Source organism: Chenopodium album, chromosome 16 (assembly GCF_948465745.1).
Source record: "Chenopodium album chromosome 16, dcCheAlbu1.1, whole genome shotgun sequence".
In the NCBI taxonomy this organism is placed as follows: domain Eukaryota; kingdom Viridiplantae; phylum Streptophyta; class Magnoliopsida; order Caryophyllales; family Amaranthaceae; genus Chenopodium; species Chenopodium album.
Window position 1 is genome coordinate 5356458 of NC_137849.1, and position 15889 is coordinate 5372346.

A 15889-nucleotide genomic window follows, 5' to 3' on the forward strand; every position below is an offset into this window, starting at 1 on the left:
TAATTTTTAATTGGTCAAAAATATACCTTTGCTTATGTGACGCACCGAATGCTCTCCAAAAAAGCCTACTTTATTTATATATACTAGATGAAAGCCCGTGCGATGCACGGTTTATCCATATATAAATCTCAAGAAAATATGTTTTCGTATAGATTCTAAGTTTTTTTTTTAATTATTTGATTTATTTTACTATTTAATAATTTCAGACAAAAAAAAAAACACATAATATTTCAATTAAAGTGTTATTGCCTGTTACAAAAGTATATATTTTTTTTAATGTGATTTATAATGCGACTTTATTTATTGTTGTTTTGTATTTTATTTGTGGTTTTTATTTATATGACAACTGAATTTAAAAATATGAATAAATTGTAAATATAATATCTTTCAAAAAAATTTTGTAAATATGATATTTTTATCGGTTACATATTAGGATAAAATATTTAATGTGAAAAGATATTTTTTTATTTTGTAAATAATTTAAATCCTAAATCATTATTCGTTGTTTTTTTAAAAAATAAATATATTAAAAAATAACCAAAACATGTATATTATTTATCTTCTATTTCGATATAAACACCAACTTCGTTCACACCTATATCTCTTCCATCTAATCAAAATGGATAAATAAAACATGTTAGCATAAATAAAATTATTATAAAATTAATCTTTATAGTCTTATAAAATAAATCAATATATTTACCAGGACGTGAAAAATTGTTGTGAAATTGATCTAAAAATTTTAATTGTACAAAATCAAATTTATGCATTGGAATTTTTTCATCGTCCCCAATCGCCCGAACAATAGTATTTTGAAAAATTAAATCATTATTTTGTTGTCACTGGCAATGCGTGCGATATTGCTTCTTATTTGTAACGACTGAAAAGTATGTAATTGAGTAAACTTTTCTTTTGAATTGATTTGAACGAAATTGTACAAAGTTGGCTTTAATTGAGGCATGAACGCAATCAATCATTCACCCCGAATTGAAAAATACTTATAATTAAGAAATAATTTTTATTTCTTGTCATAAACACTATCAAGATTATCTTAGATATATAAATCCCATATCTAAAGATGATTTTTTTTTTAAATCTCAAGAAAAGATATTTTCGTATTTGATTTTTTTTTCTATTTAATAATTTCAGACAAAAAAAAAATTTAATTAAAGTGTTATTGCCTATTACAAAAGTATTATTTTTTTAATGTAATTTATAATGCGACTTTATTTATTGTTGTTATGTATTTTATTTGTGGTTGTTAGTTATATGACAATTGAATTTAAAAATATAAATAAATTGTAAATATGATATCTTTCAAAAAAAAATTGTAAATATGATAATTTATCGGTTACATAAGGATAAAATCTTTAATGTGAAAAGATTTTTTTTATTTTTTTTATTTTTTACATATTTAAATCCTAAATTATTATTCGTTGATTTTTTTTAAAATAGAAATATTAAAAAATAATAAAAACATGTATACTATTTATCTTCTATTTCTTCATCTAATAAACTAGATAAATAAAACAGGTTAGCAAAAATAAAATTTATATAAAATTAATCTTTATAGTCTTATAAAATAAATCAATAAAATTTTTGTAAAATTGATCTAAAAATTGTAATTGTACAACATCAAATCTATGCATTGGAATTTTTTAATCGTCCCCAGTCGCCGCTTCTTATTTGTAACGATTGAAAAGTAACTAATGGAGTAAACTTTTCTTTCAATTAATTTTGGACAAAACTATACAAAGTTGGCTTTAATTGAGGCATGAACGTTAATTTGTTCAATTAAGTTAATTTGATGACTTGATTAAGCTACCTAAATCACAAAAGAATTGTTTTAATAATTAATTAATAAAAACTAAAAAGGTTTATAAAAAAATTTAATAAATGTAAACGATTTATATAGATATAATACCTTATCATACTTTGTTTTTCCAATCATTATTGCTCGAATTTAATTCGTTGATTAATTAAATTAGATCTGCATATAAAAACAAAATTCAAAAAACAAAACATAAACATATAATCATTAAGCATTTTTCCAAATAAACACAATGTAAGCAATAATCACAAATATACATTTAAACATGGATTTTAAAAATAAAACTAAAAATTACGCAGCCACTGATGACCTAAAACTGACACAAAATTATGACACAAAATTCGCTTGATTTGGTTTTGTATTGATATGAAATTTTATTGGTGTTGTAAGATGTGTCAATTTATAGTGGTAGGCATCAAAATTTTTAATTTAATTATTATTAAGAAATAATTTTTATTTCTTATCATAAACACCATCAAAATTATCTTAGATGTATAAATCCTATATCTAAAGATAATTGTTTTCTTAAAAGATAATTTTTAGTTTTTTAAATAAGTTAAATCCTTATAAATCACTATTCGTTGTTTTTAACTACGTGGCAAAATTCTTAAATCTCATTCGTCACTTTTGTTTAGGTGACAAGTGAATTTTTTAATTCTAAAATAAAATAGAAATCAAATTTTGAATTGGTAAAAAATATACCTTTGCTTATGTGGCTCGTGAATGCTCTCCAAAAATGCCTACTTTATTTATATATATTAGATTAGATTATAATAGAGCATATATAGTATATCATCTAATATGTAGATATCCTAAACACAATAGATGTTATCATCCAACTTATAGATGATAATTAATATTTTTCTTTATAATTCAATTAGCCATTGTGCTTTATAATCCAATTTACATGCTGACACGGACATGGGCAATTCGTAATTAATATTTGTAAAAGCAACATATTATAGTCGGATATTCGTATTCGTATACCGTACTTTATAATGATTTATCATCTTTAATCATTTTATTTATAGGTCGACCGGACCTTAGACGGCTAGAATCTAGAGTCGATTGACCTGGAGAGCCGAGACTGCGGGGTTGGCAGTTGGCACTTGGCAGCATTATGCGGGCAGCTTCGCGTGGGGCTACATTGTTTGTAGTCTTTGTTACGGAGTACAGTACTATAGATTATAGTCCCACCATTTGAAGTTTATATGTGATCTTGTCATCATCTAAGCTTTCTTACTCTCAGATAGGATCCTTCATTCGTAAGCAATTTAAACTACTCCACAATCCCAATTAAAAATCTCATCTTCCTTCGGATTTCACACGGTGTCTCGCTATTATTCCCTAAGTTTCAGCGTACATAAGAACATAGTTGGTCAGTTTCTCTCTCCTCTTTTCATTTCTTACAACTTTTTGGATTCTGGGTTCTTTTGTTTGTTCTGTTCATACTTGAATCACATTGAATTGGGCATCAATTTTTTTTATAGGTTAACTTTCATCGTGATTGGATTATTGGGTTGAGCTTGATTTGTTCATCTGATCATGTCGATGCTTGATTCTTTCTTCGCTAAGGGGTTTAAAGGCTCTAAATGGTAACATTTCCTCTAATTTTCTCTTGGGTTCATTTCTTTGTTCTTGATCTTAATTACCCAGATGAAGGAACTGCTGTTTTTGCTTAATTATTGTATTGATTAAGCCAATTTTAGCTAGTGAAGTTGGGAAAATTGATTTTGTTTCAAAATTTTGGACGACTTTTTGCTGAATTGTGGGGGTGTTTATGTGGGTTTTAGGAATTCTTTAAGAGCTTATGATTTGTGGGTTACTTAATGCTATAAATTTGGAGAAATGTTCTTGTTGTGATGGAATTTCTTATAAATTGGGTCTAATTTTGTGGCAGTAAAACGTTACTGAAACTTTCGATTCCAAGAATTAAGTTGCTGAGGAATCGGAGGGAGCTTCATATTAAGCAGATGCGCAAGGATATTGCGAAGCTTCTTGAGACTGGTCAAGAAGCTACTGCTCGTATTCGGGTTAGTGTTGTTTGGCTGCATTTGTGATTTATATTGTTGCTTAAAAGAACATTGTTTAGCTTCTCGTTATGTCAATTATAAATATCCTTTGTGTTTGATTTGTATTTCAGGTAGAGCATATAGTAAGAGAAGAGAATATGATGGCAGCTCAAGAGATCATCGAATTGTTCTGTGAGCTTATTGCTGTCCGCCTTCCCATTATCGAGTCTCAAAGGTTTATTTCCTCCCCCTTTAAATTGATTGTATAAGAAAGAGAAAGTTGCTATTTTCATTCTTCCTAATTCACATGTAGTTTATCCAGTTATAATTGATGTTATCAAATTCAGTTAAGTGTTTGAACTTTATGGTATGTTGTTCTTGCTAAAGGTACACCTGACCAAATCCTTAGCATTGAATAATCATCATACGTGTTAACTTTTGGGCATTCCATCATCATTAGTTTTGAAGTTTTTAAATACCAATCTTCTGTGGGCATTCCCCTGCCCTTCCCTCTCCCCATTCAAGTAGAAGCTGGGTTGTAAGTTGACTCTAAACCATGTTGATAGAGCATGATTTATCAAGGGCACTAAGCTATTTGGCTATAACCAAACCCCTTGTCTGCCAGTTTTCCTAAAAAATATACTGTGATTTAGTGCATTAGATAAAGGGAAAATTATTTTAATACAGTAAATAAAATATTGAGAGGAGCATAAGAATATAATTGTATTCAAGTTGTGATTACTACTTGGTGGATAGAGATTAGTAAAATAATTCTTACTGGAACAAATAAGAGATATATAAGAAGATAAGAAGTCTGCAACAGAACAAATAACACCAAAAAGCAGATCAAGGCCTGTTCAGGATGCTGTTTTACAGGCCAAACCTCATAGTTGATTCCAATTTCCAAGTATCAGTTTTCAAGCCTCTCTGTTCCAATGCTTCCTCCTAGATTTGATTCTTTCGTCATTGAATCTGGGTAACTTAAATAGTCAATTCACTAAGTGTCATCATATCTTCATTGCCATTCTTGACTTCAATGGAGAAACTTTCCAGCTGTTGGATGGTTTTAATAGGGGCTATTTGGGTTAAATCGAAGAGAAGTTCCAAGTTTAATTTGTTTAGAAGATCATAATTATTTAGAGCGTAACATATATCAAAATTTATATTAATTGGGGGGTTGGGGGAGGGGGGTGGAGGGTGTAATCACTCTTTGAAATAAGTTGCCTCTTGGTGTATCACCTCTCTGGACTCATCTTTTGAAAGCATTTTAATGACTTGTATTCAAAGAGAATTTCCAAGGAAATAGGTATAAGTGTATTGCCCTTAGATTGCTAAAGAGCTTTCACATGATCGTGAGGGAGGACATCACTCAAACGAAATGGTTAATGAATAACCCTATTGGAAGGACATTTGTAACATCTACACCTATATATTTTACACCGTTTTTCTGTATTGTTCTTTGTTTTGCTTAACTTTATGACCTAGGAGTGACTTCCTCACAATTGTGGCTATTGTCACTCCTTTTTGTTCATTGTGGCCTTATATTGATGATTATGTATAGATGTTTGTTAAAAAAATTAGTTGGTTGAGGTTTGATATCTGCCTTCAGCTTAGGGTTGGAGGTATAAAGCAGTTTTTTTGGGGCTGTTGTCCACCCTTCTAGTTACAACTTTTAGCCTTTTGGTGCGCTTATGAGGCTCTTCATATTTTCCTTTCAAAAAAAAAAAAAAAAAACAATGGAAAAATGATTGTATTCACGTCTTCTTTATATTTCAACTCCATATTGTTTAGCCTCGTGTAGTTAATTATAATTTTCTAAACATGATTAATATGCACCTCTTTGGTACTGTATACTATTGTACCCCATGTTACCCTCTTTTCATTTCCCCTAAGTATGTGCAGCTGGTGCTTGACAATAACATTGTATTAATCCTTGAGGTGTCACTTTTGGCATATAATGCAAAACCAATTGAGACCTGGACACTGCCACTGTATGCTATTATGCACTATGACCTATGTTACTCTCTTTTCATTTTACCTAAGTCTGCGCAGCAGGTGCTTGACACCAACATTTTATTAACACTTGAGGTGTCACTTTTGGCATATAATGCAAAGCCCAATTGAGACCTGGACACTTAGCTGTATGTCTGTATCAAACACTAGTCTCATTGATGTGTCTGAGGAACCTAGATTACACTCGTTTCATTTTTATCTTTGAGCTCTATCAGTTATTCTCAATTTGATCCAATTTGCAATACTTTACAGCCATGATCAAAGTGAAAAGATTTGCTAGGATGAACAAGATTATATACATACATGAGCAATTTTGCTCATAATGCTTATGACGGTTGAAAGCGATGTCTCTTTAATATTAAATTAATCTGCTTTTCAGATCCACTTCCTTGCAGGCCTCGAGCCAATTGCATCATGAGGTGCATGCAGGATAATTGGGTTGTGGAAAATCTTGATAGTTGTCTAAATATCTGGAACAAACTCTAGTATCTTTCTAGCAAACCTAATTTTCTTGCTGTAATCTGTTTTTTCAGGGAAGCCTACCAACTAAGATTTTATATGCCAAGATCTTCTTTCATCTGCACGTGAATGGCAGAGCAATTTCTGCTCCGTTGTTTTTGTGGCCTTGACATTGATTCTGTGATTCTGTTGTGCCCTTGTGGATATTGTTTCATTGTACATATAGCTCTGTGTGCCATAGGAGTAGTTTAATTTGCATGTGGGTGGCAGAGCAATTTCTGCTGTGCTGTTTTTGTGGCCTCGACACTGATTTTGTAATTCTGTTGTGCCCTTGTGGGTATTGTTTCATTGCACATATAGCTCTGTGTGTCATAGGAGTAGTTTCCTTGCTTTGTGTCATTTCTTTGATCCTCCAGTTTGCCATATTTTTTTATGTTAATAATTCCTAATTCCTGAGAGTTATCTAAAATTCTAAATGGTGGTATGCTTTTCTGCTGTTAATGGAAGCTTTCAATTTAAATAGCAGTCCCTTAGTTTAAATGTATGAGTTGTCATTTTTTTTTAAGGACTTCAAACTCATGCTCTAGTGTTCCTATTCATAAATTGGTGAAAACTCCAATGGAACTATCTAATCGGGTATCTGAGCAACTTAACTTCTGAAAATGTTTCCTTTTCTTGACTTCTCTGATCCATCTGACAATAATCAATATCAGTGCTGTAACTAATCCTTATATTTAACCAGGCACCAGCCCAACCTTGATGTTCCTTGCTAAACAAACAAGTAGGGCTCTCTTAAAATCATTTTTAATAGGCAGGTGGGTGATAGTGGCATAAATTACTTAGAAATTGCCTATTGTTTCTGCTTGTTATTTATACTACCCTTTTTCTCCTGTCTATATTTTCTAGATACTCCATGGGCTTTCATAAATTGCTTCATTTCTAGTCTAGCATGATTTGGGGTAAGGCTAGGTACACCAGACTTCCATTTACCCACTCCAATGACGTGTCCCATGCTAGGCTCTCATTGTTGTTGTGGTAGATGTTAAAGTGGTTCTTTGGATTCTGAAATTGTAAATGATTTTATGCAAGGTTTTTTTTTTGGCACCATGCAGCCATCAATATCTGTCCCTATGGCCCTGACAGGCTGGCATCCTTCATTCTCGACTTTGCAAGTATAGCAGTTGATGCATTCATCTCTGTTATTAACACGTCTGTTCCATTAGAGTCATAACATGAGATTATGTTTCTTTCGTATAATACTTGTATTTATGTGCTTTTGTTTTGTTAGCATTCTTAAATTTTATAAACCGTCTGGTTTTGGTTGTTGATACCTATTAATATTTTTGTTCAGGGAATGTCCACTAGACTTGAAAGAGGCCATATCTAGTATTTGTTTTGCTGCACCAAGATGTGCAGATTTGCCAGAGTTGCTGCAAGTTCAGATGTCATTTGCAGCCAAATATGGGAAAGAATTCGTTGCAGCTGCTACAGAGCTTATGCCGGATTGTGGTGTTAACCGACAGGTCTTATTTTTGTTATTGTTGTTGTGGTTTATACTTTATATGAATGAGGACTTGCTAGTTGCTACGTATGTACAAGAATCTTAACAGATGCTTTAATCACGGTGCAGTTGGTAGAGCTATTGTCTGTCCGTGCTCCATCTGCGGAAAAGAAATTGAAGTTGCTGAAAGAAATTGCCGAAGAGCATGAATTAGAATGGGATCCATCTCCTTCAGAGTCTGAACTTTTCAAGTCCCATGAAGATTTACTGGTGAGTATTATACTCTGCAGACTTTTAAAAAATTCTTTTGTGCTATTTGATTATGATAGATGCTTTTGTTCTTCACAGAATGGACCGAAACAGTTTGTCAGTGGCTCCAAAGTTCCACTTCCAAAAGAAAAACGTGATGAAGTTACGCAATCTACTTCAGTTCAAGAAAGTGCTGCTGAGCCTTCTGGATCCGAAGAAAGTTTTGACGAATTAGAGTTTCCTGAAGTTCCCAAGGGATCACTGAGGCCAAGTGCCGATGCAGAAGTACTTGCTCCTCCTCCGCAAAGTGACCCGTTGCAACAGTCTAACATTGATACTGAGGACACTTTATGGTCTGCCAAGCATGAACCCCCCAAGTCTTCAGCCACTCCTGGGGAGACTAAACAATTTTTGCCCTTCATTTCACCACCGTCCTCTTTACCATCAGCATCACTTCCTGTTAAAGAAAGCAGTCCATCCCCACCACCTTCAATGGCTTCAAAAGCCAAAAGTGATGATTACTTAAATTTTCATGATGTATTAGCAGCTGCCAATGCTGCTGCTGATTCTGCTGAACGTGCTGCAGCAGCCGCTCGCTCAGCTGCTAGTCTTGCAGAGGCCAGAATTTCTGAATTTTCCAAGAGTAAGAGTGGCATCCAGTCCCCTGATAGTGATGTTGAGAATCCATTTCATGCTAGTAACGATAATCTGTCAGCTGCAACTGAAAAACTACAACTGGATGACAGAAATGCTTCAGGTGATGATGTTTCCAATCCTTGGGTCTCTGGTGAACACTTTGGAAATGACCAGAATTCAAATGGTTTAAAACATGCTACTAGTGATGAAGCTAGTCTGGAGTCTGATTCCTATCCACCTCGAGAGCATACTTTCAAAAAAGAGGCCCCATACCCTCATCAGCCTCAGAGGATACCATCAATGGATGACGATCCAGAATTCACGTATCCTAACCTGTTCTCTTCACATAGTTCTGGAGACAATTCTCAATCAAGGCATGGATCTTAAATAGAGGTGATGAAATTACAGTGTTATGAGTGGCGACTACTTCTGGCATCTTAAGCCTGCTTAATTTTTTCATCTCCTCACACTTCCCTCATTTTTTTTAATTACTCAGTTGTAAAGTTACGTGTGCTATCCCCAAGTAATGACTTATGGCTTGCATTAATGCGATAGAATTCTGTTGCTGATATGGCACGTTGAAGAGAAGTTTCTGTTACAGTTTTATAATCATGTACAGTGTCTGTATGCTATTTTTCTGTGGATTAATTTTGATATTAAGGAAATGTTCCATTTTTATCAAGTCTGAGGGTGGATTGTAACATCGTAGAAAGGATTCAGAAATCACCAGGATATGCAGAGGTCTTTTTTCAAATTGACATTTGAACTTTAAAAATAGAGGAGATGATAGGGGTACACTTGCGTACAAAACTACAAACTACAAAGGATGTATACCATCTCCAAATTATCCAATAACAGTATAGAATTGGTGAAATAGACCTTTGGGGTGCATGGTGGACGATGAACTAAATATGTGATCTTCTACGAATTTTGCTATAGTGCTAAGACTTAGACTACTAATAATACAATCTTTGTACAATGCTAAATAACGCTAGAGAACATACTTAATGCAATATTTTAGAAAGTTGGTCTACATATTTCGATCATTTTTCATTTACCGCTATTCAAAACATTAACACATTATATAATTTTCTTGTTGATCGAGAGTAATTAGTTACTTTGTATTTCGTTTATTATAGTTAATCACGACTCCACAGCATAAAATTATGGAATACAACGATTGCATTAGATATTTCGGCCAAATATAACCGCACATCAAACCAATTGTCATAGAAACTTAAAAAACACCTTATTCAATACACCATGTCGCAAACTCGCAACTCAACTTCAGCAAAATATGCAAACATTAGGCTGTTCTTGTTATCTCCCCCATACTTCCCCACCTCCATTTTGCTCTAAAAATGGCGGCACTCCTAATCTTCCATGGAAGAAGACCTCCTCTCTTATCCTCTGTAATCCAATTACCAACTTCACCGCCATTAAAGCTTCTTCTTCAGCTTCAATCGACAGCTTAGATGAAGATGATGGTGAGAAAGGGGAGAGAAAGGCTGAAGCTGCTGCAAAAGCGTCAGGAACAAGCGCTAGAGGAAGAAGGCTCGTCAAATTGCGTGAAGAGAAGCACAGAAGAGAACATGACCGCCTCCATAATTACCCTTCTTGGGCTAAGTATTTTTCTAATTTTCTCTAATCACCTATTTTCTTCTTGTTTGCTAATTTTCGTTACGAAGTTTGTATATTGGAAATTGAATAGTATAATGTGACATTGAAACAACTCGGGGCATTGTCCGGGTCACACACTAGTTGAAATTGTAATGGGGTTATTTGATGATGATGAGCAGGGTTTTAGAAGATGCGTGTAAAAATGATTTAGAGCTTAGAGCAGTTCTTGGGGATAGTATTGGTAATCCTGAACTCATGCGCAAAAGGGTACTCTTCTTTTTCTCTGATTCTAGCCCTTTTGTATTACTCTGGGTTTGCTACTAAGCTTTCAAGCTCATGCGAATTGTAATGTTTTATATTAATTTTGGTGTTTCATTTTTGCTATTTTGATGATTGCTTATGCTAAATTGCTATGGTATTATTAATTTGTTCAGGTTCATGTTCTCGTAAGTCGTTTTAGACATTTGAACTGCTAATTTCGACGAACTCTTATATACAAAGTGTTAGTTGAATCAGATTAGATTATTGCATGAGAAATTAGTGAGATAAATCAGATCAGAATGTCCAAAATAAATTGTAACCTATCCTGAAATAGTAAAGGTTTATGACTATATTTTAATGTATCCCTAGAATTAAGAAAATTGGTAAAGGGTGAAAATAACACTACTTTTGTATAGGGACATGTCAAATTCTGTATTATGAGAGGTTAGGACAGTGCAATGAACTAATTTTGGGTGGTGGGAGTGTACATTAAAACTTGACTGGGTGATGTTTATCACATCTGAGTTGGGTTGGACTAATATATACTTGTAAATGATAACCAAGTATATGGAAAGAGTATTTTACAAACAATAAAAAGAAAAATGTGATATTGTTGCTTGAAACAGTTTGTATTAATGTGAGGATGCATTTTTTTTTTTTAATGCTTTATCCTTGACAATTGAAGTTTAATGTGTTTATGTTATTGGAGTTTTTGTCCATAAGTTTGTTGCCTTTTGTGTAAGGAAATATCCATAAATTGTAGAACAAGTTTCAGTTCCCTTCAATAAGAAACTTGTGGAATGCTACCTCAACTTACAGAATTGAACCTATGTCTCAATTGTTGATGATCAAGGAGTAAGTCCCTTGGCATTAGTTAAAACTTCTAACTGCTGGTGTGCTTGTTTTCCAATTTTAATGGAACACTTAAGTAATGTACATCACAAAGACTTGTAGAACCAAAACATGTTACTTGGTTGTCTTTTAAATTTTTAATAAGTATGGATATTTGTTATGTCTTGGACAACTTTATTCTGGTCATGATTATTTTGGTATCATTATCTTAGTCTTTGCTTATATCTTGTTTTGGTCAAGGAAAGTCTGTAATGCATTGTAAATTGTTAAAAAGGTTGAGGAAAGAGTAAGGAAGAAGGGGCGAGATTTCAAAAAATCCAAGACAGGCTCTGTCCTTGCTTTCAAAGTCAGCTTTAGAGAGTAAGTTAAAAGTTTTGTTCCAGAATTATCTCCATGCCCGTGTCTTTTGCTGTACTTGATTTATACTTTGTAAATAAATTATACTTTGTTCATCCTTTGCTTTGAACTTTTTTCTTTTTTGAGATGTCCCAAAACTTTTTTCCTCCTGAAAAAAATGTTTAATTGCTACATGTAGGGGAGACATACATTTTAAGTAAGAGAGAGATAGAGAGAATACAATACTAGAAATGGATGTATTGGAATTATTATAAAACTTCTAAGTTAGGGAATTGTAAAATTTAATAGATAACAGAGGAAGTAGGTAACTTTGGTTGGAACCCGTGTTAATGAGGTAACATGTGCTAATTGTGCTCATATTGATGTCTTTCTTAAGAAGATAATTTTTTACCGAGGGTATAAACCAGTAAAAATATTAGGAGATGGGAATTAATCTGAAAAGGTTTTCTTTGATTCAAGCTTGAACTTGTGAGACGAATATAGAAAAAAAGAGATACTGCTTTAACACCTTCATACAACTACGTGTAGAGACCCTCATAAAAAAGTGCTGTCCTTCTAAATAAGCAACATGGGGCAGGGGGCAGCTCACTACACAACTTATATCAAGTAACTACCGAGATGCTTCCACATTCCTATAGAGGGTAAAAGTATTTCGTTACACCCTAACTAAAGAATCATCCTTGCTTATAGATTCTATTCAAGAAAAACCAACTAGCATCTGTAACTTTGATTGGCTTTTGTACAAGGCTTTTAACTCATTAGCTGTCATACAGTTTTGAACCTTTGATATGATCATATTATCTATTGTCTTGTTGAAGATACTCTGTAGTCAATGGGGAACTTGTAGCTTTTTTTAGTTTTTTACACATGTATATTGTGATAAAGTATGTTATACATATACTTACATGTGCAAACATTTGAACAGTAGGCATTGTATGTCTGATATCTGTATAACGACTATTTCTAAATACTGAGTACAGTTGAGGAATTTAGTCACTTAAATATTAATATTAATGTAATTTTAGCTCATCTCTTGTTTATTTCTATGGTGATATTTTTAGCTTTGTATTTCTGTTGTTGTTTTCCTTTATCCCTTTTTTTTACTGTCCCTGTACCTTGGCAGCTTCAATCCTCTAGACTCGTACATCTGGGTGGAACTATTTGGATCACCGTCCGATCGGGATGTCGATCTGTTTGGAAGTGTAAGTGATATTTTTGTCACTAAATTACTGGACCTTAGCATTCGGCTTTGTGGATCCATCTTCTCCCGGATGCTTCTCACATGCACTATATGCTATTTGTTCTATCTACAACTCATTAATGTTGTCAATTTCTTAGGTTATTCAAGCTTGGTATGTAATGGGCCGCTTAGGGGCTTTTAATTCCTCAAATCTACAGGTACTTTCCTTTCAATTTTTTCTTCGCTTGGAGAGGTGTGGGTGTGAGTTTGCTGAAATCTCATATTTTGTGTACATTCATCTTTTATGGTGTTGATAGTTATAATCAGATTTTTTTAATTTTGCAACCTTCATTACTTATGTATGAGTTTGAGATAGAATTAACGTTATCAGACTTTAAGATTACACGTACAAATTAATTGTGACTTGAAAGATAATGCAATATTGGTTACTCTGGCCTTCTCCCAGATTACTCTTGGTAAACTGGTAATTAATCTTTTACTTCTTGAAATACATTCATGCTTGTCTTAGTATGAAAAGATGTAGAAAAGGTTACTTTTGAGTCCCCTTACTTTCATCAATATTCTCCCCTCCTGTTTGACTATCTAGACTCGAGGGGAAGGAACCAATTAAAGCATGAAAGCTTCCCATTCATCAGCTATCACGTTTATAGTGAATAATTATCTTTTCAATGATCTCAAAGCATTAAATTTCCTGTATTATGATTCACTGATGAGGTTGTATTGATTAAAGATCTTTTGTGCACTTCTAGTTGGCGAGTACCTCAATGGAGTATGACCCGCTGTATGATGCTGACAAAGCTCTTAAAGTAATGCCTTCTTCATTCCATGATATTAGTGATGTTGAATTTCAGGATAACTGGGGCCGATTTTGGTATGAGTTGTAGGCTCTCTTGGCATACTTTTACCTAAATCGCTGAAATAGTTTATAATGCTAATCATCTTCAATCTGTGATTTTAACAGGGTAGACCTTGGAACAGCGGATGCTTTTGCCATTGATGTTCTGCTGAATTGCTTGACTGTATTAAGCTCAGAGTAACATTTCTGCCTAAGCTTTTAGCAAATTCATGATTTAAATCTAGGCCATCATAGCTTCTGATGATTTTGCTATACAGTATAAAGTTTTGACATCATTGTGACACTATGTCCATGTTAAGTAAGCAATTTTTCATCTGGTGCAGGTATCTTGGTATCCAGCAGGTAGTTTTTGGTGGTCGTAAAATGGGTGATTGGGAAGAAGGGATGACTAATTCTGAGTTCGGTTACAAGTACTTTAAGATATGAAGTAGATTTAGTTTTCCAGAATCTACACTGACGAGGGTATAATAATTATGCAGAGGTAAAGAGGATTACTGCTTCCACTCCCCTTTAATGACCGATAAAAAGGAAATTTATTAAGTTTTAGTGTGGTCCAATGAATAAGTATGGGCTAAAACTGCAATAAATACTGTTTAAAACTTCTAAGAACATGATGTAAAAAACAAAAAGAGTGGCATGTTAGATAAAACCAATGCTATCAACTTCATATTTTAACAAATAAGAAAAGATTTAGGTTAGCAATTGATTTCTGTTTAGATAATTTTCATCAAGCCCCCGTTTATCGTGCTAATTGGACTACATATCCTATCCATCTCAAATCCAACTTGTGTAATCTGGCTGTAACATCGCTATTCTGGAATAGGCCTTTTCATTTGTACACTGCTAAGTGCTAACTGCTAACTGCTTGCATATTACTTGAATAATTTTGGTACTCGATTGCTTATGCTTAAATGCCTGTTATGAAATTCAAGCTCTAGGATTAGGCTCTAGAAACCAGATAGAGTACTTGTGGCACTTTGCTGTCAGCATTTTGTACTAGTCAGCTTTGTCTTTGGCACTAAATATTTTCTCAGTTCTTATTTAAACTATCCATAGGTTCCTTACTAATGGTGTTTTTTATGCATAGCAGATAAGAAGACGGTAAAAATCCTCGATATCAGGACACCACATCATATCCTGGACTAAGATCTCATCATCTTCATCATAAGGTGTGATCAGAGCCTTGTTAGCTTTGATTGGCAAGAAATCACCTACAAACAACAGCTTTTATCATTGGGTGCTAAATCCAGAAGGCGCTGCATTGCTTGACAAGACTGGCTTGCTTTGGAAGCTGCTGCCGTTCAAATCTTCATTGTATAGACAGAGAAGCAAATGTACTCAAGCTATAGACGTGTTTGTCAAAGACAGTTGAATCCATCCCCAGTCCTCAAGCTTTGCTCATAACAATTAGATACTAGAATCTCATAGTAATATGATAATATCTAATGTTGGTATAATATCTTCTCCCATTAAATAATTCGATGCGCCTTCCTGTACTTCACCAGTGTAACTAAATTTGATGCTATGTCAGCTAGTATGTCATTTCATGCATAGTAAAAATCTCTAAATCTTCTCTCTGTTTGGACAACCTAACCAGTATATCAAAATAGCCTCTGAATCCTGAAACCTTTTTTCACCCCTTTCATCAGATTCAGAAATGTAAAAGCAAATAAAAGGGGGCAATTTAGAGCATCCTATTGCAGATGATACGACTGCATCAAACAGGACAACCAAATTCAGTGATTACCAGGTTCTAATCCCCCAGATGAACAAACCAATCTATAAACTATTGTGATTTTCACTGTAATATTTTGCTACATCTTTTCCATCAGCATACTTATTTCGTAATCAAATGTACTCGTAAAAGACTAAAACTCTTATATTGTTCATAAGCTGAGTCAGTTTGCTATTAAAAACTCAATTTCGAAACCAATTCATCCAGTTCTTCTAAATTGAGAGTTTTGATTCCTGCCTGACCAACACTAAAGACCTACAATACAGAGTAATATGCACATAGAACCAATAACAGTAATGAGCTACA

At 33.6% G+C, this 15889-nt stretch overlaps 2 protein-coding genes across 2 annotated transcripts; both read left to right on the top strand.

Moving 5' to 3' along the window:
- The first annotated feature begins 3059 nt into the window (after positions 1-3059).
- Positions 3060-9379, top strand: LOC145584755 (uncharacterized). Its single transcript, XM_081641552.1, has 7 exons — positions 3060-3209; positions 3322-3426; positions 3732-3864; positions 3975-4078; positions 7667-7838; positions 7946-8086; positions 8165-9379. Exons 2-7 carry the CDS (start codon positions 3377-3379, stop codon positions 9086-9088), a joined length of 1524 nt encoding a protein of 507 aa, XP_081497678.1. The 5' UTR covers positions 3060-3209; positions 3322-3376; the 3' UTR covers positions 9089-9379.
- Positions 9380-9972: 593 nt separating this feature from the next.
- LOC145584756 (uncharacterized) lies at positions 9973-15416 on the top strand. The gene is made up of 9 exons (XM_081641553.1): positions 9973-10327; positions 10501-10588; positions 11709-11794; positions 12915-12993; positions 13130-13189; positions 13742-13863; positions 13954-14025; positions 14172-14329; positions 14939-15416. Exons 1-8 carry the CDS (start codon positions 9999-10001, stop codon positions 14272-14274), a joined length of 939 nt encoding a protein of 312 aa, XP_081497679.1. The 5' UTR covers positions 9973-9998; the 3' UTR covers positions 14275-14329; positions 14939-15416.
- The last annotated feature ends 473 nt before the right edge of the window (positions 15417-15889 follow it).